Source organism: Mus musculus, chromosome 4, assembly GCF_000001635.26.
Source record: "Mus musculus strain C57BL/6J chromosome 4, GRCm38.p6 C57BL/6J".
Lineage (NCBI taxonomy): Eukaryota > Metazoa > Chordata > Mammalia > Rodentia > Muridae > Mus > Mus musculus.
In genome coordinates, this window is record NC_000070.6 from 136,218,133 (window position 1) to 136,243,256 (window position 25,124).

General features: G+C 51.8%; 1 protein-coding gene across 5 annotated transcripts in view; it reads left to right on the forward strand.

The window, feature by feature from the left end:
* The window catches only part of Asap3 (ArfGAP with SH3 domain, ankyrin repeat and PH domain 3), a 40,228-nt gene that overhangs the window by 11,783 nt on the left and 3,321 nt on the right, over positions 1-25,124 (forward strand). For 3 of the 5 annotated variants that reach the window (NM_001008232.2, XM_006538761.3, XM_011250233.3), the window contains exons 2-23: positions 9,276-9,348; positions 9,431-9,576; positions 10,267-10,341; positions 11,268-11,317; positions 15,107-15,218; positions 15,432-15,517; positions 15,892-15,967; positions 16,196-16,282; positions 16,452-16,561; positions 18,243-18,312; positions 18,565-18,652; positions 20,044-20,092; positions 20,200-20,387; positions 20,467-20,600; positions 20,760-20,854; positions 21,049-21,226; positions 21,986-22,071; positions 22,219-22,334; positions 22,874-22,941; positions 23,023-23,133; positions 23,241-23,436; positions 24,524-24,749. In NM_001008232.2, the coding sequence (NP_001008233.1) occupies positions 9,276-9,348; positions 9,431-9,576; positions 10,267-10,341; positions 11,268-11,317; positions 15,107-15,218; positions 15,432-15,517; positions 15,892-15,967; positions 16,196-16,282; positions 16,452-16,561; positions 18,243-18,312; positions 18,565-18,652; positions 20,044-20,092; positions 20,200-20,387; positions 20,467-20,600; positions 20,760-20,854; positions 21,049-21,226; positions 21,986-22,071; positions 22,219-22,334; positions 22,874-22,941; positions 23,023-23,133; positions 23,241-23,436; positions 24,524-24,749 (2,420 nt within the window). Of the gene's footprint in view, positions 1-9,275; positions 9,349-9,430; positions 9,577-10,266; positions 10,342-11,267; positions 11,318-15,106; positions 15,219-15,431; positions 15,518-15,891; positions 15,968-16,195; positions 16,283-16,415; positions 16,562-18,242; positions 18,313-18,564; positions 18,653-20,043; positions 20,093-20,199; positions 20,388-20,466; positions 20,601-20,759; positions 20,855-21,048; positions 21,227-21,985; positions 22,072-22,218; positions 22,335-22,873; positions 22,942-23,022; positions 23,134-23,223; positions 23,437-24,523; positions 24,750-25,124 lie in introns of all 5 variants that reach the window. The other 2 variants (XR_390738.4, NM_001355698.1) reach the window with 2 other exon arrangements.

Below are 25,124 nucleotides of genomic sequence, written 5' to 3' on the forward strand. Positions count from 1 at the left end.
ATTCCGGAACACATGTGAAAAGCTGAGTTTGGTTATGCTGGTGCCTGTAACCCCAGTACTGTAGGAGCATTGTCCAGACTTCCTGGCTGCCAGCCTAGCTCCATGCTTAGTGAGAGACCCTGTCTTAAGGGCAGAGAGGCGCTGCGGGCATCCAGCACATCCCTGGCTTCCAGCTCTGCACACACATAGGAAGTACACCCTCCCTCCGTCTTCAGTCTCACCTCCAAGGTCACCTGTGTGGCACACAGGGCAGTCAGGGCCTGATAACGCCCTGTAGGTTGGCACTGGACAGCAAAAGGGGAGGCGAGGCAGTCCAGCAGTGGTGGGAGTTGAGGTGACCCTCGTGCTGAGTCAGGGAAGATGAGCAGATGAGCGTTTCCAGAAGGAAGGAGAAAGAGTCCCTCCAGGCACAGGGAGCAGCTGAGGTGACTGGAATCAGCCTGCCATGGTCAGGAAATTGCTAAGAGCTCCCCGTAGCTGGTGCCAGAGGGGCTCATGATGGAGAACAGGGGGTGGATGTCGTCCTGGTTACCAGTGGAGGCCAGAGGGCGCCAGGCTCCAGATCTCTTACTTGTCTCCCTCAGCTGGGAGGAATCCAGGGCTGACAGCCAGGGGTCGGGCTGGGAATCTTCGGGAATCGTCAGCCATCGGTCCAGCGGAGTTCTTGTTCTCTTAGTTCATCATTGCCGAGAAGTCTCCCGAGGAAAATCCCAGCCAGGAAACTTGGGGTTTGCTGAGGTCTCCATGTGGGGGAGGGCGAGGTTCCTTTCCTGCACCCCCTCTTCCTTTCCGAGTCCAAAGACCCAACAAGGGGTAGTGGAGGGAGCGAGCTGCTCAGGCTGGCCTGCTGCCCAGGCTAGGAACCATGCACCGAGGCCCCACCTGGGGCACACGGCAGGCTCAGGCTCCAGCCTTGCAGGAAGGAAAGCAGCCAGCGTCCTGAAATAATAAATGGCAGAGCCAGCAGGAGTCTTCCCTGTCACCGCCCAGCTTCTTCATTCCAGAAGACAGGCTCTGAAGCAGGAGGCCCAGGAGCGGGGACAGCCAGGCAAAGTCACTCCACTGGCCAGTTCTGGCCCCCCACGGGGCTGTGCAAAGGCAGAGGATTGAATCCTACTTTCCTCTAGCACCTTCCGACTGCTCAGCGGGACAGAGAGGCCTAGGACTCGGGCCCAGGGACATTGGGTGAAGTCACCAGGTGGACTTGTGTTCCCGCAGCTGGCCAGGCTGGAGTAGCCTTGCAGGGCATCATGAAGTCAGCCCTGAGTCCCAAGCATCCCTGAATGGGCTTAAGATCTCAAGTCTCCCGGAGCTAAACTGTACAGATGAGGAAGCTGAGGCACAGAAGGAGAAGGAGCTTTTATCGGGGTACACAGAGGAGGCAGGCCCCAAACTCAGCACCTCACCCCCTCCAGCCTCCAGTCCAGGACACTTGGTCAGGCAGCTGTGAACGTATGCACTGCAAAGCGGGTCCTTCCATGGTCCTGCGTTGCCTCCAGAGACATCCCTGTTAGAGGAGCTGGCTCTCTTCAGAAGCGAAGATTGGGAAATCTGGTGTGGGTGTGTGTATATGTGGTGACCCGTATTTACAGTCCCAGACAGGAAAGGCTGAGGCAGGAGGATTGCTATGGCTATGAGTGTGAAGCCAGTCTGGGCTATAGAGTAAGACTCTGTCTCAAATGAGAAAGAGAGAAGCGAGAAGGAGAGAAAGTGGGGCGGGGGGGGGTGCGCGGGGCGGGGGGGGGGGCGATGGGAGAAGAGGGTCAAGAAAAGTCCTAGAAGGGAGCATTCATGAAGCCTTGGGTTCACTCGAGGTAAAAGCAGGAGGATCAGAAGTTCAAGGTCATCCTGGGGGTGTCTAAGAGCCTGCCCCTCCCTCCAAACAAGGAAGGAAGGAGCAGAGAAAGGAAAGGAAGGGTGAAGGGGGTCCTCCTGCTTGTGTTTGCCTCATGGATTCCTGGGGCAAGGGTGTAAGAGAGGCTTCCTCCAAGACTTTGGGCCCATTGCTCAGCCTCCCTAGCCTCCCTCCCTCCTCCCTCTGTGACACGGAGAGGCGAATATTACAGCAAATGGCTGATGGGGAGAACAAGGTACCACAGAGAGCGGCTGCCCCAAACATCATAGCAGCCTTAAGTGGGGCAGTAGGTGAGTTCACTGCGGTGCAGGTTCTTGAGCCAGCTTGAGTCTGCGTCCTTCCTGTTGGGTAATCTGCTCCTCAGAGCTGGCCGTACTCCCGTCTCACCGGCGGCGGCTTCATTGGGAAGGGAATGGGTTCCGCTGCCCTTCTCATCTTGTGGTGGGAGCTGGCAGCCCAGAGGGACTGGGGACTTGCTGAGAGTTACCATGCTTGAGAATGGTTGGACTGGGGAAGAAATGGTCTGTCTCTTCTCTACCTTGCACTCCCTGACTGACCGCCCACCCCTACCAGGTGCTGCCTCTCTCCTTGTCCCCCCGGGACCCTCCCACCGGGCCTGGGCTCCAGAGCCTCCCGGACTCTCTAACTGAAAGCTGAAAGGGGCCAGCTCATTGGACAACAGTCAAGTCGCTGATCAAGTTTCAGGTTGCTGGAGCAGCCCTCAGCCTTGCTCCCTGTAAGAGCCCCTTTGTCTTCTTTAATTTATTTGCTTTGTAGAAATTTTCGAGCCTACTCTTAGCTTACTCACTGGGTTTCAACAAGTGTCTGATTCTTTCATCCTCCAACCCCCAATTTTTTATGTTTTATGAGACATTTAAAACATTGACTGAAACGTCAAGTTGGCAGACTGTCCACACCTTGCTATTCCTTTCTGGTCCATACCACCAACCTGCCCCCCTCTGCATGCGCTCTGTCTGTCTCTGTCTCTGTCTTTCTCTCTCTCTCTCTCTCTCTCTCTCTCTCTCTCTCTCTCTGTGTGTGTGTGTGTGTCCCCACCCCCCACCCCCCCCGCTCCCGCCCTTGCCACTTGCTTTAAGACAGGGACTCACTATATAGCTCTGGCTAGCCTGGAACTCACTCACAGTCTTAGTCAGTAGATCAGGCTGGCTTTGAACTCACAGAGATCCACCTGCCTCTGTCTTCCAAGTGCTGGGATTAAAGGCGTGCACCTCTATACCCAGCTTCCTTTAAGATCTTTTCTAACAGAGTATGCTTTTGTGGTCCACCCACCCACCCACTCAACACACACTCAGCCTTTTACACCGGTCCTAGGGATCCGAACTCAGACCTTCCTGTTTGTGAGGTGAGCGCTTTACTGGCTGACCTGTTCCTCAGCCCCCAGGTGTTCTCTGAGACAAGCTTTCACTATTTGACCCAAACTGACCTCGAACGAACTCACCTTGATTTGGAACTTGCCATCTGCCCATCTCAGTTCCCCACTTACAGAAATTATAGGTGTGTACCATCATACGCAGCTACAGTTAATTTGTAAGAATCGGGCTCAGGGGCTAGAGAGGTGGTTAAGAGTACCGACTGCTCTTTCAGAGGACCCAGGTTCAATTCCCAGCACACACATGGCGGCTCACAACTGTCTGTAACTCCAGTTCCAAAAGATTTGTTGCCCTCTCTGATCCTCTTGGGCACCCCGTGCAAGTGGTGCATAGACATAGTTAAAACACCCATATACACAATATAAAAATAAATAAAAACTTTAAAATGTCAGGGCTCAAATGAAGTTTACGTAATGTCATTTGTTGATATATGTCTTAAAAATTCTTAAGATTTTCCCTCCAATGACCAAGGATGCAGTTCCAAGGTAAAGCACTTCCTTGGCAGGCTCAAGACCTTGGGTTTGGTCTCTAGCACTGCAAAAAAGGAAAAAGCTTAAAATGTCCCGCCTTCTCTAATCTGTACAGTGGTGACACTTCCAGCGCTCAGCAGGCAGAGGCAGGCGGATCTCTGAGTCTGAGACCAACTTGGTCTACAGAGAGAGTTCCAGGACAGTTTGAGAAACTGAGAAACTATCTCAACAAACAAAACAAAACAACTAAAAAAACCTTCTCTAACCCTTTCTCTCTCCTCTCTTTCCCTCCGTCCCTGATCCCCCACCCCTTCATCTGGAACTTTTTGTAGTTTCTATTTTATTTGCCAAATGTGTTCAGTGTAATTTGGTTTGGGCATTCAAACCACCTGCTTTAATGACCATGTTTCATATCTAGAACATGTAATTTAATCTTCCCTGTGAACATCAGTCAAAGATCAAAGGAGCCAGGATTCACCACCTCACAGAATGCATTTTGAGGAGCAGCAAAGTCTCCAGGACTCCTCAGGGCAATTGTTGCTGTTGCCTGGTTAGAAATCTGGGGAAGGTTGACAGGGAGGAGCCCAGGAAAGCTTTGAAGGAGACAAGGGATCGTTGAACACAGTCTTAGAGACTCCTTTATGAGACCTTTTACTTCTTCTTTCTGGGTCTTTCCTGGTAGAAAGTGAGAAAATTTTATATTGAGAAGGGAAACTCCAAGGTGCAGGTCCCAGGTTGTGGACCTCCAGGGTTACAGGGGGTGAACTGGGGAGTTAGGATCTAACATCTGAGCTCTGTGAGCTTAGGATGAACTGGGGAGTTAGGATCTAACATCTGAGCTATGTGAGCTTAGGGTGAACTGGGGAGTTAGGATCTAACATCTGAGCTATGTGAGCTTAGGCAACTTTGTGAGTATCCATGACTTGTCTGCCAGATGGAAACCGGCAAACACCGAGCCTGTCTCTGCGGCCTCATTCGAATCAGAATGCTGGGGTGCCTACATTTTGTGTGTTATACTTTCTTGTGAATAGTAAGCCGGGTGTAGTAGACCACACCCTTAATCCCAGCGCTCTGGAGGCGGAGGCAGATAGATCTGTGCTTTCAAGGACCACCTGGTCAATGGAGTGTGTTCAGGCCTACACAGAGAAAATTTGTCTAGGAAAAAGAAAATAAGTGACTATTTAAAAAAATTAAAAATGAGCCGGGCAGTAGTGGCCAGCACTTGGGAGGCAGAGGCAGGCAGATTTCTGAGGTCGAGGCCAGCCTGGTCTACAAAGTGAGTTCCAGGACAGCCAGGGCTACGTAGAGAAACCCTGTCTCAAAAAAAAAAAAAAAAAAAAAAAAGCAAAACAAAACAAAAAAACTAAAAATTAATTTTAAAGTTCCATCTGGTTTTTGCTTTGTTTTGTTGTTTTGAGACAGGGTGTCCCTTGTAGCCCTGGCTGGCCCAGAGTTTGCCAGGTAGAGCAGGGTGTTCTCAAATTCAAAGATCTGCGCTGCTACCTGCCGGGGTTACAGGTGTGCACCACTCATGGCTGGTTTGGTTTGGTTTGTTTTCTCCTTACTTTTAAATTTACATCCATTTGTTTTGTGGCGTGCACATGTGCAGATGTGTGCACACTAGCGCATGTCCTAGGATACATATGGAAGTCAGAGGACAAGGTGACAGAATCTGTCCTCTCCTCCCACCATACAGGTCCCTGGCTTTGAATTCAGCGCCTTGTCTTGGTAGCAAACCCGTTTACACACTGAGCCATCGCCCTATGTGGGTTCTGGTTCAGATCTTTCCGTTAGTCTGTTAAGGGGGCGGGGGCGGGGGTGGGGGAAATGCTCTGGATTTTGATTTTTCAGTCTTAGTGTTACAGGTACTGGGCTCAGTCTATATCCAGTGGCTTGGGCTCTCCAGAGGCACCCTCACGGTGGTCCAGAGCAAAGCAGTAAGTGGTCAGTCCACCTCCTGCTTCAGCTGTAGGCTACAGCAAGAGTTTACAGGCAGCGGGTACCTGAGAGCTCTCAGCAGAATGACAAACCCAGAGCCAGTGGGAAAACCGCGGTTGCTGATTGGTGATAGCCGTAATGGTCACTGGAGATTCAAAAATGGTGTCTGGGCCTGGTATTATACTGGTCCAAAGGAGTGAAATTTAATCTACAGCTCCCAGGGCTTTCTGTCCCTTTGCTCGGTTGCCATGGTAACCACAGCTGGCACCGCAGAGCCACAGGGATGAAGAATGGGTGCTATTGATGCATCCTGACCCAAGGAGAGGTGCAGGCAGAAGACCTTTCTAGGCAGGGCATCTGGGCATGGTCTGGTGCTGCCATCTGTGGTCTTTTGCACAGGCAGAAAGCACAGGCTGAGAGCCAGAGTGGTGGAGAGTTTGTGTGTGTGTGTGTGTGTGTGTGTGTGTGTGTGTGTGTGTGTGTGTGTCTCGGGTGGGGGAGGGGCACAAAGGACAATACCAGTAGTTGGAATTCAGCCCTTTTCTTGGGCTGGACAGGCCAGGCTGCCTGAAGGACTCCATTGGGCTTCCAAGTTCAAACATCTCTTTTGTGCTGTGTTTCACGCATCTTGGTCCCGTGCCTATGGAGGTTTCTGCATAGAGGCACTGGCTCTTAGTGTTGAGAGAAATCTAGGTGGCCACCAGTCCTTCCATCTCACGCATTTATTTATTTGTCTGTCTGTCTGTTTCAGTGTACCCGTGAGTGTGTGTGCATCTTTTCGAGTGTACATATCAAAGCAGGAGTGTAGAGGTCAGAGGTCAGCTGCAGGGCGTCAGTTTTCCCCCCTCTCACCTTGTAGAATCCAGGGGTCTGACTCAGCTCATCAGGCCCTGTGCACGAGCATTCTTACCTGCTGAGCCATTTTTCCAGCCTTCGCCTCCCTGTTCTGACGTAGAATCCAGGGCCTCAGTCTCTGCAGCACTGGAGTCCCTATGTCAAGTGGCAGAGAGCTCACGCCCTAGAGAGGAAACTTGGGAACGTCCTGTTTGGGCTGAAGTCTGTGTCTCGCTGACTTCCACCTCTCTGGGATCATCCAGTCCACTTCTAATTCTCCCTTGTGCAGAACAGGCTCGAGGGTGTCAGGCATTGGGAACCGAGGACTGCTATCAACTTCCCTTTCTTGAGACAAGTTCCCTCTTTCCTTCCCGGTTCCTCGCCTACTTTCTAGGAGACAGTGAGAGAATTTGTACAGATGTTGGAGTTGAGGATTTTGGGCTACGAATCAAAGCCGTGCTCAATACTCTGGGTCTGCTTGCTGTGGGCAGAATGTGGACCCTGGATATAGCCTCCTATCCTGGGTTAAGTTCTGACTCTGACCCTGTTTATGACTGAATAATCTGGACATTTTCCTTGTAACGTAGTCACTGCGATGTCCTCCTTCCTGTGTGTGTGGCCGGGAGCGCTGAGTCCTCTGGGCACAGAGCATGCGCAGCGTGACAGACGCTGGAGCCCAGAACCTATGAGCATGCGCAGCGTGATGCTGGAGCCCAGAACCTATGCTCCTGGTTCGCCGTTGTCCTTACAGTGTCCTGGAAACTCCTCTGCCTTTCCCCAGACACCTTCTCTTCCCAGGCTCCTCTCAGAAATCCTCCCTTAATACTTTTCTTTTTCTATTTTTTTAAAATTGATTTTTGTTTGTTTGTTTTTGAGACAGGGTTTCTCTGCTGTCCTAGAACTCACTCCATAGAACAGGCTGGCCTCGAACTCAGAAATCTGCCTGCCTCTGCCTTAAAGGCATGCGCCACCACTGCCCAGCTTTTTTTTTTTTTAAGATTTATTTATTTTTATCTATATGAGTACACAGTAGCTGTCTTCAGACACACCAGAAGAGGGCATGGGATCCCATTACAGATGGTTGTGAGCCACCATGTGGTTGCTGGGAAGTGAACTCGGGACCTCTGGAAGAGCAGTCGGTGCTCTTAACCACTGAGCCATCTCACCAGCCCTAAAATTGGTTTTTCAAGAGAGAGTTTCTCTGTGTAGCCCTGGCTGTCCTGGAACTCACTCTGTAGGCCAGTCTGGCCTCGAACTCAGAAATCCTCCTGACTCTGCCTCCCAAGTACTGGGATTAAAGGTGTGCATCACTATTCCCATCCCAAGATTTTGTTTGATTTTTATTTATGGGTATGTGGATTGTATGCATTGGCCACACTGTGTAGGCACCTGGGGAAGCCAGAGGAGAGCATTAGATCGCCTGGAGCTGGGCTGACAGCTGGTTGGGAGCCTTCTAGTGTGGATGTTGAGAGTTGGATTTGGGTCCTGTGTAAGAGAACCAGGAGCCATCTCTCCAGGCCCAGAGAGGACTAATTTGCTGCATGCTGAGGAATAAATAGTAGGAGACTATTCAGTCTTTGTTTCCTGTAGTCAAACCATTGTGTTTCTGAAAGAGCAGAAAACTTTGTACATACAGTAAAGATCCCTGCATTCCCTAATGTGCAAGAGTCTCAAGGGTGCACCATGGTGTCTCGGGCTGCTTCTGTTGACTCTGTGTGGTGAGACAGCACCATGTAAGGTGCTCATGTAGTAGTATGTTTAGAACCAAGGCTGCAATGAAGTTGCTTCATAGAGCATGGATGAACCCTCCTAGAAATGCCTCAGATTTGGGAGCTGGAGAGATGGCTCAGTGGTTAAGAGCGCCGACTGCTCTTCCGGAGGTCCCGAGTTCAAATCCCAGCAACCACATGGTGGCGCACAACCACCCATAACGAAATCTGATGCCCTCTTCTGGTGTGTCTGAAGACAGCTACAGTGTATTCACATATATTAAATAAATGGATAAATCTTAAAAAGAAAAGAAATACCTCAAGATATGTGTTTGATTTTGAATTAATTTTGGGTCACCACATCTTCAGAAACACTTTACAATTGTCAGATTATTTGCCATTTGCACATTCAGTTGTGTGACTGTCAGTTAAGAAGCCTTGGTTAGGTTGAGCTGAAGTTCCGACTCTAGCTTGGCAGCTCCCCTGTGTCACACATCTCTGGATCTCTAGGTTTATGTAGTGCTGGCTGGCACTAGGTCGGGGGAGAGTCTGCAGTCTTCCTAGAGTGGCTTCGGTATTTTGTGGCTTCTGTGTGGTCAGGCAGAAGAGGGTGGTCAGTTTATGTTTGGCAAGGGGAGCCCAGCAAGCTCAGAAGACAGCAAGACTCTGTGCATGCACTCTGTATGAGTGTGTGTGTGTGTGTATATGAGTGTGTGTGTGTGTGTGTGAGAGTGTGAGAGTGTGTGAGTGTGTGAGTGTGTGTGTGAGTGTGTGTGAGTGTGTGTGAGTGTGTGTGAGTGTGTGTGTGTGAGAGTGTGTGTGAGTGTGTGTGAGTGAGTGTGTGTGTGAGTGTGAGTGTGTGTGTATGAGTGTGTGTGTGTGAGTGTGTGTGTGAGTGTGTGTATGAGTGTGTGTGTGTGTGAGTGTGTGAGTGTGTGTATGAGTGTGTGTGTGTGAGTGTGTGTATGTGAGTGTGAGTGTGTGTGAGTGTGTGTGTGTGTGTGTGTGTGTAGGGTCAAATCCTGAAGTCAAGGTCTTCTTACATAACCCCTCTGAACCTTGGACACTTTGCCTCTAGGCCCTGGAAGGAGACCAGGCTATCTTACAGAGGATCAAGAAGGCTGTTCGAGCTATCCACAGCTCTGGTCTCGGTGAGTAAGCCTGGGCCTGGGGTCCAGGGCCTGGGACCCAACCAGGCCTGCAGCCAACTCTGAAAGCCTTTCCTGTCTGCAGGCCACGTGGAGACTGAGGAGCATTACCGAGAGGCCGTGGAGGCCTTGGGGAATAGTCACTTGTCTCAAAACAGCCACGAGCTGTCCACTGGCTTCCTGAACCTGGCTGTATTCACCAGAGAGGTGGCTGCCCTCTTCAAGAACCTGGTGAGGCTCCAGATTCGCAGCCAATCCAGCCTCCTGCTTGTCTTTTAGGCTATTTTTATTTCTCTTCCATGTGTGTGTTTGTCTGCATGCATATCTATGCACCATGGGTGTGTCTACCTGGTGCCCTTGGAGGCCAGAGAAGGGTGTTGGGTCTCCTGGAACTGGAATTACGCGCATGGTGCTTATCCACCATGTGAGTGCTGTGAACATCCAGAGCCCCTAGCCACACATAGTCATCTCTCTAGCCCAAACCCAGCATCTTAAGAACCAACCAGAAAAAAAAATCAGCTGTGTCCCTTGTTCTCTGACCCCTACCTGTTTCTCTACAGTTCTGACCCATCTTTACCGTTTTGTTTTGAGGATGGTCCCACTCCCACCCCAGCCTTCTGAGTGCTGGAATCCCAGTCCGCTGTGTGCCCACCTCACCCCCTTTCCCAGCTGTTTCTAGCCTCCCTTCCCTCTGCCCTCTTCTGCTTCACCCAGGAGCAAAGGGGGTCCTGCAGCAGGGCAGGGAGAGCCCCTTGCAGGTGTGCAGCAGTCCAGGGAGGGCACAGTGTTCATTAACCCCAGCCCCTCTCTGCCCCTTCATCTCTCCCTCTCCCTGCCTCTGTGAGTCCTGTGGCTCTCCATTGCCTCCCGGTACTTCCCTGGACCCTGATCCCCTTGGGGTGGGGTCTCTGCTTTTTGTAGGTTCAGAACCTGAACAACATCGTCTCCTTCCCGCTGGACAGTCTGATGAAGGGGCATCTAAGGGATGGGCGACATGTGAGTGTCCGTGTGGGAGAGAGGGGCCTGCTGAGGGTATAGTGAATGCAGGGCTGGGTGGGAGGAGATGTGAGGGGCTGTCACTGCCTTTGGGTCACCCGGAAGGCCTGGCATGTAGGCCATGTTGCACAGTTTGGCCTGCAGCTCTGACTCCTCACCTCTACCAGCAGGCTAAAGCCATACGAGCTTCCCAACACTGGTACACGGAAGGTCCAGGGCGCAGGCCAGGATCCTCAGTGTCCTGTGGCTGCTCCTCTGCACCCAGCAGCTCTGGGTCCATGCAGAGAGTCCTGTGAAAGGAGGTGGCAGAGTCACCTCCTGGGCAGGCTGCCCCACAGAGCATGGGGAGGGGCTGTCCTCATCTGAGTCGCACCATCCTGGGAACCGCCCAAACCAGACAGATGACTTTTTTTTTTTTTTCTCAGAAGAAGTTAAGGCTATCTAGAAGGGTGTGGAGAGTTGGGCTGGCTAAGGCTCAAGCATCCAGCCCAGGCAAGCCAGGCCAGGGGTCAGCTGAGTCTTACTGGTTTGCTGCATGGCCTTAGGGAGACTTCTCAACCAGTGTGTGCCTTCATCCAATCCCTAGTGGTCTCAAATCAGGCAGAAGGAATTGGTAGGATAAAATCAGGGTGATGTTTGACCTTCAGCTTCCTGCCTTCATCCCCCACAGCCCATGACAAGACGCATAGCAGAGCCCAGAGACTGGTTGCACCCCAGACTAGAACCCACTGCACCTGACTGGTTCTTGGCAACCCTGGGGAGAAGCTGGAGTGGGCTGAGCTTTGGGAAGGGAGTTGGGTAGGTGTGTTAGTGTCAGCTGGACAACAAGACTCAAGAGTGAGGTTCCCCCTGAAGGCAGCAGAGTGTCCTGTTTATCCCAGGGCCCCTGCTACCCTTTGGGCAACTCATTCTTTTCTCAACTCCAGGATTCCAAAAAGCATCTGGAGAAGGCGTGGAAAGACTACGAAAGCAAAGTGTGAGTGACCTTGGACGGGTGGCCTTCAGGAGAGCACGTCTGCTCTACATTGAAGAAGGAGGCTGATTTTGGGATGTGTCACTTGGGGTGTCTGGCTCTTTGGAGCCTATTGTCAGGCCTGGCTGGGTTCTGGGGGCCATGTTGCAAGATGACCAAAGGGAGCTGTTGTGAAAGGACCAGGGGATGCTGCCCCCTGGCCACCTTCTGGCCTTGTGATGTCCATGTGGACAAGGGTATTGCAGCCTCAAGATAACACAGCCCTGGGGCTGGAGAGATGGCTCAGTGGTTAAGAGCACCAACTGCTCTTCTGAAGGTCCTGAGTTCAAATCCCAGCAACCACATGCTGGTTCACAACCACCCGTAATGCGATCTGACGCCCTCTTCTGGTGCATCTGAAGACAGCTACAGTGTACTTAGATATAATAATAAATAAATCTTAAAAAATTATTAAAAAAAAAAAGATAACTCAGCCCTGAGAGGGGGGTGCCAGTGTCCAAAGGCTCAAAGGAGCTGAGTTGTTAGTTAGCTCAGGGCCACACCGATGGGCAGCAGATGGTAAGATGGTAGCGGCAAACTGTGGGTTGGACATAGATGGGGAGGGAGGAGGTACCCAGGCTTCTCATGCTGTTCCAGGGACAGAGGAGTCTGTGGCCTCCAGTGGCCAGCCCTCCCTAAGCAGACTCCGTTGCTTCCCTCAGGTTGTGGTTTCAGAAAAAATGTTTTTGCTTACATTGTGCTAAAGCAGAAATATAATCTAGAAAATATGGTGAAGTTACAAAAAAGAGGGCGGGGGGGGGGAGGAGAGAGTTTGCTCAGCACGGAGTTACACACCTATAGTTCCAGGTATGCAGGAGGCTGAGGCAAGAGTTGCTTGGTCCCAGGATTTTCAGGGCAGCCTGGACAGTATAGTGAGATCCTGTCCCATCACCTACACACACAGAAGAAGAAAAATGTTTAATCATCTTTAGGAGAATATGAGGGTCACTTTGTGGGGGATGTCTCTTTTAGACATTTTTTTTTTTTACAAAAATGCATAGCGCTATGATTTCATAACTTAAAAAAGAAACGACGGGGTTGGGGGGAATGGGCCCAGGGAGATGGCTCAGTTGTGTTCACGTTGCAAGCATGAGGACCTAAGTGCAGTTCCCAGAAGCCACTTTAAAAAAACACACACACAGCCGGGCGTGGTGGTGCATGCCTTTAATCCCAGCACTTGGGAGGCAGAGGCAGGTGGATTTCTGGGTTGGAGGCCAGCCTGGTCTACAAAGTGAGTTCCAGGACAGCCAGGGCTACACAGAGAAACCCTGTCTTGAAAAAACCAAACCAAACAACAACAACAAAAAAGAAAGAAAAAAGAAAGAAAGAAAGAAAGAAAGAAAGAAAGAAAGAAAGAAAGAAAGATGTCATGTGATCTAGATATGGTTATATATACCTATAATGGTCATACTTGGGAAGGTGAGGCAGGAGGATTGCAGGTTTGAAGCTAGCCTGGTACATAAAGAGACCTTACCTCAAAATGGTCTGGGCTTGGTGGCTCATGCCTTTAATCCCAGCACTCTGGGAGGCAGAGGCAGGTGGATCTCTATGAGTTTGAGGCTAGCCTGGCCTACATAGTGAGTTCCAGGTTAGCCAGGTGCTCCATAATGAGACCCTGTCTCAAAAGCAAGTAAGCAAAGTGGGAATGTAGCCCAGTGTGCAATGAGGGTGCTTGCCTATCACACTCAGAGCTCTGGGTGCCATCCACAGGGAAGTATAAGTGGGTGTGGCGGTGGCACAGACCTGTCATTCCAGTTCCCAGGAAGAGAGGACAGGAGGGGAAGAAGTTCAAGGCTACCCATAGAGTTCGAGGCTAGTCTAGGATACAGGAGACCCTGTCTCAAAAAATAAAAAAGAAGCCCAAATTGTGACCCGTCTTTCTGAATTACTATCGTATTCTCAGACAGCAACAGTTAGCTGGGGCAGGGTGTGCCTGTCACGGAGGAAGCATCCTCGGAACTAAATATTTGCTCCTGCGCGTAATGACCTCTTCGGGACAGATTCCAAAAAGCAGATGCTGCGGAGTGGATTGCCCTTCCATCTCCTAGGGCTGTGAACACCTGTCCAGGGCCAGCTCCTTCCTCACCTTCTAGCTCAGAGCTCAGGGCGTCATCCTCTCTGGGACACTGTGGTCATCTGCTCACTTTAAAGATCCAAAAATGGGCAGTAGAGAGACAGGCTGAGGCTAGCCTTATCTGGATGAGCTGCCGAGGGAATCATGTGACTTTTGTTTTCCCTTCGTCTTATAGGGCCACGTCTACCAAAATGGACAGTGACCTTTCCCTATAGACTTTCTCAAGCAACTCTCCCTTTACTAAATTTTTTTTCAAGAGAACTTTTTGTAAGATTTCAAAGGTGTGGTAGCATGTGCCTTTGATCCCAGCACTCAGGAGGCAGAGGCAGGTGGATCTGTGAGTTAGAGGCCAGCCTGGTCTTCAGAGTGAGTTCCAGGACAGCCAGGACTACACAGAAGAACCCTGTTTCTAAATAAATACATACATACATACATACATACATACATACATACATACATTTATAAACAAACAAACAAACAAACAAATAAATCTTAAAACAACTCCAGGGGCTGGAGAGATGGCTCAGTGGTTAAGAGCACTGATTGCTCTTCCTGAGGTCCTGAGTTCAATTCCCAGCAACCACTTGGTGACTCACAACCATCTGTAATGGAATTCAATGCCCTCTTCTGGTGTGTCTGAAGACAGCTACAGTGTACTCATATACATAAAATAAATAATATTTAATCTGATACATAGCGAGGCCTGATTGGACTACTTAAGACCCAGTCTCTGAGAAAAAATAAATTAGGGAGAGTCAGCTAATGCTTATGAAGAGCTTCCTTGGTGGGGAACTCTTTACACTTTTAGCTGGTTTACTTCTCAATTCATAGATGACAGACAGACAGACAGACAGACAGATCGATCCAGCACCAGGGTCCCTATTTATTAGAACCTCCTGGTTTGTATGACAGGAAGAGAAGTCCCTTTTAGCTAATCAGGATTAGTCACCCTTGGTCCCACCTGGCCCTTAATACCGATGGCATAAATCTTCATACCCTTGCTCTAACTTAAAGACCCAGAAGCTTAATTGGTGGGAACCAGCCCCCCCTGTGGTCCTGCCCCTGGCAGTATCCCATCCCTGTCTATCTCTGCAAAGCTCCCTGAGCCCCCCACCTAAGGTATCCCAAGGCTTAGCCCTCCTGCTCAACCTCAGCTTCTCCCAAGCCAATGTCTCTGGCTCCCAGTCACAGCACAGACATTGCTTTCTAAGCTACTGCGACAAGGCCAAGTCTCTTGTTTTATTCCCCTGTCTCTGCTCTGATGTGACTTGTGCCCTTTCCCCTCCATGACCCCCTGGACCTCCCCACCCTCTCTCTTTTTTTTTTCCATTTTTTATTAGGTATTTAGCTCATTTACATTTCCAATGCTATACCAAAAGTCCCCCATACCCACCCACTCCCACTCCCCTACCCACCCACTCCCCCTTTTTGGCCCTGGCGTTCCCCTGTACTGGGGCATATAAAGTTTGCATGTCTAATGGGCCTCTCTTTCCAGTGATGGCCGACTAGGCCATCTTTTGATACATATGCAGCTCTCCCCACCCTCTCTTGTCACCAGCCCTAGCACATAGACAGCACAGGGAAGGGCTCTGTCCACACACACATGGATCCATGGAAGGACGGTGGGCGGCATAAGGGCTGGCGAAGCATCTTCAAATGTCTCTTTCCTTATGACCTAGGGCCAAACTGGAGAAGGAGAGGGATCGGGCCAGGTTCCCAGGAGGAAGCCATGGGGTGATGTCCCAGGACACACAGCGAGAGCGACGAGTCTTCCAGCTGCACATGTGTGAGGTGAGGTACAAAGCGCCCAGTGATGATGTGCGGGGTGTGTTTCCTGTGTGTCCCTTCCAAACCCTGAAGGCAGCCATCACAGGCCCCAGGGCTGGCCAGCTGGCCTGCAGGATGTAACCAAGCTTCAGTCATGGCTAAGAGGATTAGCCCTGGGGCAGGGGACAAAACCAGGATCCCGTTCGCGTCACATGTTTTTGTCTTGCCCTTTGTCAGTACCTTGTCAAAGCTGGAGAGAGTCAGGTGAAGCAAGGCCCAGACTTCCTGCAGAGCCTCATCAAGTTCTTCCATGCCCAGCACAAGTAAGTCTGTCCTCCTCCACCTCCTCCCTTAATGCTTTGGGGGAACGGGACAAAGCATCCCTCTGGGGCTTGAGACCCTCCAGGTCTCTGGATCTCGTTGGCAACAGTTTTTGATCCCACCAATCCCCTAGCACCCATGAGCAGATGCAACATTTATCCATATTTTATAGATGGGGAAACTGAGGCCCACTTAATCAACTTCTCGAAATTAGTCAGTGAGAGCCGAACCTGGCGAGTCTTACCTGTGCACGCCCGCACTCACCCTCAAGCTGCATGCCCATGGGTGCCCTGTAGGGACCTTCTCCTCCGACTTCTGACCTCATCCCCATTTTCTTCCCTCCATGATCTCTTGTTTGGCCTCTGGCTTTTCCTAGCTTCTTCCAAGATGGCTGGAAGGCAGCTCAGAGCCTGTCCCCCTTCATCGACAAGCTGGCAGCCTCAGTGCATGGGGTAAGTCTGTCCTGTCCCTCTATGGTGGGGTCACCCCCTCCCCCTTTTTGGGAAGCTGGCTCCTGTCATAGAGCGAGACACTGCCCCAGCATACCGGGTCAGGCTCTGCCCTGCACACTCAGTCAGGCTCTGCCCTGCACACTCAGTCAGGCTCTGCCCTGCACACTGGGTCAGGCTCTGCCCTGCACACTGGGTCAGGCTCTGCTCTGCACCATCTCTGCCCCGTAGCTTCGGCAAGCTCAGGAAGAGGAACTGCACAAGCTCACCCAGCTCCGGGACTCCCTCCGAGGGATGCTGCACCTGGAGAGCAGAGAGGTCAGCTTCTGAATCATTCTAAAAGAGATGTCTGACCCATCCGCCACACCCTGGCACATGGAGGGAGGCAGGGAGGGAGAAGAGACCCCCAAGTCCCTGAGGACCAGTGCAGCACGGGGCTCTTCCCTCCCAGACACCCTGAAGTCTCCTTTGCATGTCTGAGGGGCAGGATCACCCAAACCGGAAGAACTCAGGGGGCGGCTACAGCATCCACCAGCACCAAGGCAACAAGCAGTTTGGGACTGAGAAGGTGGGCTTCCTGTACAAGAAAAGTGATGGGTGAGTGACTCAGAGCGCTTAGGCAACTTGCCCAAAGACACACAGCTAGGAATGAAGGTGGTTCTTACAGTCCTGTGGACCATTTTGCACAATCTTATTGAATACAGTTATCAAAGGATGCCTGGGCGTGTCACTACTAAAGGTCCCTAAAGGTTATTCTTCAAGAATTGCAGCCACAAGGCCATCCCTGACACATGCCTTTAATGCCAGCGTTTGGGAAGCTGAAGCAGGAGATTGCTATAAGTTTGATGTCAGCAGCGATTGAGACTTGACCTCTCTATTACAGTATGCTGAATATGCCTAGATGTGAAAACATTGATTATGCCTCGCTTCCTGGTGTTAACTTTTTATTTTAAAAAGGCCCAGTGAGGTCGCTTAGAGGCTAAGGGTACTTGCTGACAGCCTTGACCCTCTGAGCTCAATCCCTGGAGCCCACGTGGAGGAAATAGAGGACTGGCTGTCTTAGTTACTTTTTCTTCTCTTTTCTTTTTTTTTTTTAAATATATATTTATTTATCTTAGGTATATGAGTACACTGTAGCTGTCTCCAGACACCCAAGAAGAGGGCATCAGATCCCATTATAGATGGTTGTGAGCCACCATGTGGTTGCTGGGAATTGAACTCAGGACCTCTGGAAGAGCAGTCAGTGCTCTTAACCACTGAGCCATCTCTCCAGCCCTTAGTTACTTTTCTATTGCTGGGAAGAGACACCATGACCAAGGCAACTTAGGGAAGAAAGAGTTTAGAGGGGATTTACAGTGCCAGAGGGTGAGTCCGTGACCATCATGGTGGACAGCATGGCAGCAGGCAAGCAGGCTTTGGCAGCCAAGAGCTCACAGCTTACCCACAAGCACAAAGCAGAAAAAGAATTATCAGGGAATGGCATAGGCTTTTTTTTTTTTTTTTTTAAAGATTTATTTATTTATTATATGTAAGTACACTGTAGCTGTCTTCAGACACTCCAGAAGAGGGAGTCAGATCTCGTTACGGATGGTTGTGAGCCACCATGTGGTTGCTGGGATTTGAACTCCGGACCTTCGGAAGAGCAGTCGGGTGCTCTAACCCACTGAGCCATCTCACCAGCCCCTTTTTTTTTTTTTTTTTTTTTTGCTTTTTTGAGACAGGGTTTTTCTGTGTAGCCCTGGCTGTCCTGGAACTCACTCTGTAGACCAGGCTGGCCTTGAACTCAGAAATCTGCCTGCCTCTGCCTCCCAAGTGCTGGGATTAAAGGCGTGCGCCACCACCGCCTGGTAGCATAGGCCTTTGAAACCTCAAAACTTACATCTATCTCCTCCAACAAGGCCACACCTCCTAATCCTTCCTAAACAGTTCTGCTAGCTGGGGACCACGTGTTCAAGCCTGAGCCTATGAGGTCATTCTCATGTGACTCTCTCGGGTCGTCCTTTCTGCCTGTTTGTGTGCTCATGTACAAAGTGAGTGAGGGTGTGAGTTGTGTCTCTTCCATCAGGCTCGAAGTGCTCAGGGTACCAGAGCCATCTCCACCCTAGAGTAGGAATTCTAAGCATGAGGCTTGGCCCCAGCATCCTGGGAGTTTCTCGAGGGTAGGGAGGGGTGAGGCACAGTGGATGGGAAGGGAAGAGGTCCTGCATCCTTGTTCTCGGATTCAGGGGAATTAGATGTGAGCCATCGGACACTGTTTCTCTGTCCTGCTGGGCTTTAGGATTCGAAGAGTCTGGCAGAAGAGGAAGTGTGGAGTGAAGTATGGCTGCCTGACCATCTCGCACAGCATGGTGAGACCTCTTCCGGGTTCTGAGAAGACAGAGGCCAAGCCATCCCATCCCTCTAGAACAGGCCTCTAATCTTAGATAACGGAGTATTATCGATCTCCGGTAGGAGGAAGGATGGTGTCCTAAGGTTCAACGTAGGATGCCCATCCCCTCCGGGAGGAAAGGGTCTTTCATAATTACTTGATAGATAAGGAGACAGAAGACTCAGAGGCCCAGAGGGGTAGCATGGGGTCCTCTGCCCTCAAATTCCCACAGATCAACAGGCCCCCAGTGAAGCTGCCCTTGCTGACGTGCCAAGTGAGGCCCAACCCCGAGGAGAAAAGGTGTTTCGACCTGGTGACCCGTGAGTAGTCCACACCCACCGGCCCCACACTGCTCCTCCTGAGAGGCCGCAGCCCCCGCTGGATATGTAGTCCTACTATGTAGCCCTGCAGGCCCAGGACTCCAAGGGCTTGGCACTTTATAGGGTTTCACCTCTCAGCCCACTGAACATGAAAACACATCTACCTCCTATATATATTAAGCATGGTGGTCATGTAGAGCACATTTGAAAGACTCTGGTTGATCTGGCTTTTGAAACTGGTTTAACTTTGTGTGTGTGTGTGTGTGTGTGTGTGTGTGTGTGTGTATCTGGGGGTAGGGAGCTTTAATGCCAAGCTTTAGGGAAGTGAGTGCAGACTGGGAAAGAGCTGGCCTCTCAGGCCAGGAAGAGCTAACACACTGCCTAGCATGCATAAAGCTCTGGGTTCACTGCTGAGGACCGTATAACACAAGGCACGGTGGCGCACATCTGTAATCTCCAGAAGGGGATCATGGAGAGTTTAGGCCAGCCTGAGTTACATGAGACCTTGTCTCATATTTTTTTAAAAAAGGCTCTTGTCTTCAGGGAACCCTCTTAATGATTTATTTCTATTTTATGTGTATTGGTATTTTTGTTGGGTCCCCGAGAACTGGGGTTACAGAAAGCAGTGAGCTGCCACGTGGGTGCTGGGAACCTTGTGAAGAAGAGCCAGTGCTCCTACCCGATGAGCTAGCACTGCAGACAGGGAGCCCTCTTGGAAGGAGTGAGAAGGGCATCCAGGCTCTTGTGGGAGTGATGTCTAGAGGAGAAAGGCACACATAGAGACCCTCAGAGGACCTGAGCTGCTACAGGGAATTAAGGGCTCTTTGAAGAACGTATTTGTGTTTAGCCTTGAGAGATTCGGACACTGTAGCATTTAGGAGGGGGGCGGTGCTTTGTGAGCGGCTCGCAGGGCAAAAGGCATGGAAGCAGAGCAGACTCCCCCAGCCAGTCTTCCAAAGGACTTCACAGAGAAGCAGTGAGGGGCAAGGCCTGGGACTGCCTATTAAAGGTCTAGACCTTGTTCCCTGATAGCAGGGACCCTAGGGTGTCTGGAAGCAGGGTACAGTATGGTTAGAGCCGTAGACATGAGAGCCTGGGAGCTGGTAGGGCTAGGTGAAGGGAGAAAGGAAGGAACCAGGGAAATGAGAGAGTGAGAGAGTGGTGAGTCTGGAGGTGAGAGCCATGCTGTGCTTGATCTGGGGGTGTGTGCTGTGCACTGAGCCTGGATCATACAGAGGGCCTTGTGTGTGTGGGGGGGTCCTATGTTGGAGATGACATATGAAGATGGTAACGCTCACTTAGGAGGGCCTGATCTCCGGGGCACACAGATGTTTGTCCTGGGGAAGGCCTGAACTATCTGTGGGCTTGACGTCCTTTTCTCTCCCCGACAGACAACCGCACTTACCACTTCCATGCAGAGGACGAGCAGGAGTGTGAGGCGTGAGTACCCGTTCTGGGCCAGCAGTGGGGGATGGGCAGCGCATGGGGCCCGGGAACTCATCCACACCCAGTCTCCTGTCCCCAACCCGCCCATTCCATCCGCACAGATGGGTGTCAGTGCTGCAGAATAGCAAGGACGAAGCCCTGAGCAATGCCTTTCACGGGGAGCCCAGTGGCGGCCAGTGGTCTTGGGGCACCCGACTGGATACGGAGCCCCACGACCTAACCAACATGCTTGTCGCTGAGGTGAAGAGCAGGCCAGGGAATGACCGTTGCTGCGACTGTGGGGCTGCAGGTCAGCGGTGGGGAAGCTTTGGTGGGAGGCCTGGAGACCGGGACTCTGGGATGGAGGCTCCAACCACTCCCCTCTGCAGACCCCACGTGGCTCAGCACCAACCTGGGCGTGCTCACCTGCATCCAGTGCTCCGGTGTCCACCGGGAGCTGGGCGTGCGCTTCTCCCGCATTCAATCGCTCACCTTGGACCTCCTGGGCCCCTCGGAGCTGCTGGTGAGAGCGGGAGAGAATGTTAGGGGGCCTGGAGGCGGGGCTTAGGGAACTGTAGGGAGGGACTAAACTTTGAAGGGTGAACCTTGCCAGGAGCTATGTCCTTGTCCTAACGTGTGATTTTACTCGCTGACTCCCGCTCCTGCTGTGCTGTGCCTCCAGCTGGCTTTGAACATCGGAAACTCCCACTTCAATGAAGTCATGGAGGCCCACCTGCCCTCCCACGGCAGCCCTAAACCCTCTGCTGAGAGTGACATGTACGGATGGTTTCAGAAGTTGGGGTTTGCTAGCTCCCCAGTATCCAGGGTCTGAGAGGGATCTGGTGTCAGAAGGCTGGGGAGAAGGGAGCCCTCTGAAGTTAGCAGGACACCAGACTCACCTGGAGAGTGGTTCCAGAAGTTACTATGTAGAACATTTTCTGAGGTCCGGTGATTGTCTGTTGTCTCCCTAGGAGCAGCCGCAGGAACTACATTGTAGCCAAGTATGTAGAACACAAGTTCGCACGCCATTCCACACCAGATCCCCAGAAGCTACGGACAGCCATCTGCAGCCGGGACCTCCTCTCCGTCCTGGAGGCCTTTGCCAATGGGCAGGACTTCGGACAGCTGCTGCCAGGGCCTGATGGGCAGGTGAGAGCCCCTCCCCCAGGGGGCTTCTGAGGAGTCCTATTTCCTTGTCTGTAAAATGGGTTAGCCTTGGAAGCTGGGAAGGCCAGGTTTGATTAGAGTCATGAAAGCCACTAGATTTTGGTGATACGTTCATGAGATAGGAAGGAAGGATTTCATCAGTAGGATTCCTGTGACTGATCAAACATTTAATGTTTATGAGACTGGAGAGTGGCCTCCGCAGCTGAAAGCACTGGCTGCTCTTCAGAGGACTGACATTCAGTTCCCAGTACCCGCATGGAGGCTCACACAAACGAAGGCAATCTTTTAAAAACAAAACAGCTGGCTGTCACTGGCCTGGGATGTAGCCCGGTGATTAAGGGTCGGGAGCTTGCCTATGAGGCTCTGCATTGTCGCCAGCACTGAAGGAGACTGTGATGGCTCTGAATTGTACAACTGAAACCGTCACAGGCCCCCCAGTGGGCAGTGGGGGAATAGCACTTGATTGAGCACTTGGGTGATGTGGGCAGCACAGCAAGCTAGGGAACAGGAGGCCAGAGAGACCTCAGTGAGGAAGTGGGAGAAAAGGGGAGGGCCGGCCAGATTAAGATTTGGGAACCACTGAAGGAAGCCATAAAAAGACTGCTTGGGCCTTCCCACGCTTCCCTAATGTGAGGGTCTATCCAGACATCTCATCCTGATGACATCATATACAGAGATGTTGGGGCAACAAGGGATCAAGAGGGCAGGTGGCAGGGGAAACTCAGCCATGTGTGTGTCCAGGCACCAGGAGAGCTCGCCCTGCACTTGGCCATCAGAGTCGCCAGCCATGCTTCCCTGCCGATAGTGGACTTCCTCATCCAGAATGGGTGAGAGCCTGCCTGCCATCAACCCTCGCTGATCCCGACTCCCTCCTTGCCCCACCTCTCTCTTTCCCTGGGACTGGGGATCCCCCACCCCTACTCCTTGCCTGCCTGTTTCCCTCCTGGAACCTCCCTGCAACCCCCTCCTCCTAGTGGCCACTTGGATGCCAAAGCTGCAGATGGAAACACCGCCCTGCACTGCGCGGCGCTCCACGGCCAGCTAGACTGTCTCAAACTGCTGCTAAGAGGAAGGGCTCCCGTGGGGGCAGGTGCGTCGCTACACCTCCTCCAGACTCCTTTCTGACCACTGCGGATGGGGCCTTCTGCCCTCACAGACCAGAGCATTGACAGCAAGCACACCTTATGCAGGCATACTCCCCCTGGCTTGCTTCTGCCCTACTCCGGGGTTGTCATTCAGTGGGTCTCAGCTTCCTCATCTATAAAATGGGAGTTTCACAGAGCTAGTAAGCCTGCTAGTGTACAGGGAACAAAGCAAATTCTAGTTGAATCTGGGTTCTAGTGATGTAACTGTTGCCTGCTTACTAGATAGCATGTATCTGGTCCCATGATAAGTGATCTATATACTGTTAATCAGCCAATCCTCACAGCCTGGAGAGAGAGTTTCATGTATCCTATTCATTTAAATGAGACAGTTAAGACCCAGCGGTACTAAGCAGACCACCTAAGACCATACAGGAAGTCAGAGAACCAGTTTTCATACTCAGCCAATCTGATTCCAAGGCCCATATTAATCTCTAAGCTGCAGCGTCCCCTTGATCTGACCATGGTCTGGACTTGCCCTTCACAGTAAATGATGCTGGAGAGACAGCCCTGGACATAGCCAGAAACAGACAGCACAAGGAATGTGAAGAGCTGGTGAGTCTGACCGGAGAGGCTGCCCTCTAACCCTTCCTCAGCCTGCCGGCCCTCTGACACGCAAGCCTTTGTTCTTGGCAGCTGGAGCAGGCACAAGCGGGGACGCTTGCTTTCCCTCTGCATATGGACTACCACTGGGGACATTCCATGGAACACGGCTTTGACAGTGAGGAGGAGGAGGAGGAAGAAAAGGTAGGGTCAGCCCCTCCCCCTCGATTGTACCAGACAGGAGCCATATTGGGCCTGCTGTGGGAAGAGGAAGGCTGACTGTGGAAACCAAAGTGGCCCTGTCTCCGCAGCACTGCCCCTCGAAGCCCCCAGCGCAGGCCTGCTGGGGTAGTGTGAGGCTGGACATCAGCAACAAGACCTATGAGACCGTTGCCACCCCGGGACCAGCCACCACTCAGAGCCAAAGTGAGGACAGTCCCCCACCCCTGCCCATCAAAAACTCTTCTCGGACCATAGTCCTCGGGCGAGCCGGACATTGCAGTGGAGGTACAGTTGGCTTCCCAGAAGTATCATGATGAAGCCGTTCACTGAGAGACCGCTATGTGGGGCACTGAGCTGTGTGTGCATGGCAGAGCTAAGGGTGGCAGCCCGTGCCTGTAATCTCAGCTCTCAGCAGGTGGTTGGAGGGTCAGGAGTTCAAGGCCAGCTTGGGTTCCTTGAGACCCTGAGAACAGCAGAGCGAAGGGTGGCAAGACCATCCTGCCATCAAAGTTCCCTTAGGGTTGCTGTCCCTTCCTTCAGGAAATGGAGATGTTCAGTGACTTTTTAAGCTTCTGTTGTGAGATTACAACCCAGGTTGGTCTTGCTCAGATCCTTCAGTGCCACTTGAACAAAAAGACAGGCGTTTGTAGAGCGTGCCCTGCGTCAGTCTAGTGAGGAGATAGACTGGAGAGCAATCGGTTATAACAGGAGGCTCTGCACACTATAAAGCCTGCTAATCCATCCCAGCAGCTCCACGTTGGGTCCATCGCAGACTGCTCACTCCAGCTCTGAGAAGAGCCTGGCAGAGCCTGTTTTGGAAGGGCAGGAGAGAGATTGGGAGGGGGTAGATCCTATTGGAGCTGGTAGTGGGTTAGGAGGACTCCCTGAAGGACATGGTGCCAAAGCAGAGCGGAGCTTGCAGGATGGGCAGGAAGGCCCAAGCCAAGGAGAAGATGAACAGAAGCCATGGCTACTGGCCGGGGTCCAGGGTGTAGGTGGGATGGTGGCCACGTGACTACTAAATGACAGTGCTGGGGTACAGGGCTGGGACGTTGGGAAAGGACCATGATGGATCCTAGAAGCCAAAGTTAGCTTTGACAGTGAGCAAAGAGGAAAGCGTTTCTATTTTTTTAAATTAATTAATTAATTTACTTTTTTCTTATTTAATGTGAGTGCTCTGTCTGCATGTACACCTGCACGCCAGAAGAGGGCACCAGATGGTTGCTGGGAATTGAACTCAGGCCCTCTAGAAGAGCAGTCAGTGCTCTTAACCACTGAGCCATCTCTCACCAGCCCAGCATTTCTACCTTCGTACTACAGGGGGGTAGGGGGAGGGCAACTAAAGAAAAACATTGTCACTTTGTGGTTCTAGATCGTTCTGACCTTCCCAGCCTGAGATCAGAATCTCCTGAGGCCTTAGAAAACCGGAGCAGCCCAGCATCCTCCTCCTCCAGCCTCACCAGCTCAGTGGAACCCGGGGGGCTGAGCCAGGCCCCGTCTAGCCCTGAAGAGGGCCTCCAGGAATCAGCCAGCATCTCACGCCCTGGCCTGGCATCTGGAACTACCTCTGCTGAGGTGTACCTCCCTGTCAAATTCAGGTTGGTATGGCCCCTGCCAAATTCAGGTTGGTATGGCCCCTGCCGCTCCAAGCATTTGCTGGCGTCCCCACTTGAACTGCTCTGAAGCCTGGGCCATAGTCTCCCTCTAGGAGCCAAGCTGTGGGCTGGACCTGAGCGGAGGGTGGCTTACCTTTTCCTCTACCATCCACCTGCTTCCAAGGCTGCCCGGGAGAACCAAGGAGAAGCCTGGGGCTTGGGCTGCTGAGGTTGGTGGGAGGAGAAAAGGCTTAGCTCTTCCTGCCTGCCTGGATCTTTCTTAAGGGCTCCATCTTATCCCCAACTGCCATCCAGGAGTCAATGCCTCTCTTCTCTGCAAACCCTTTTTGTCTAGACTTAGTTCCCTATGGACTTAGG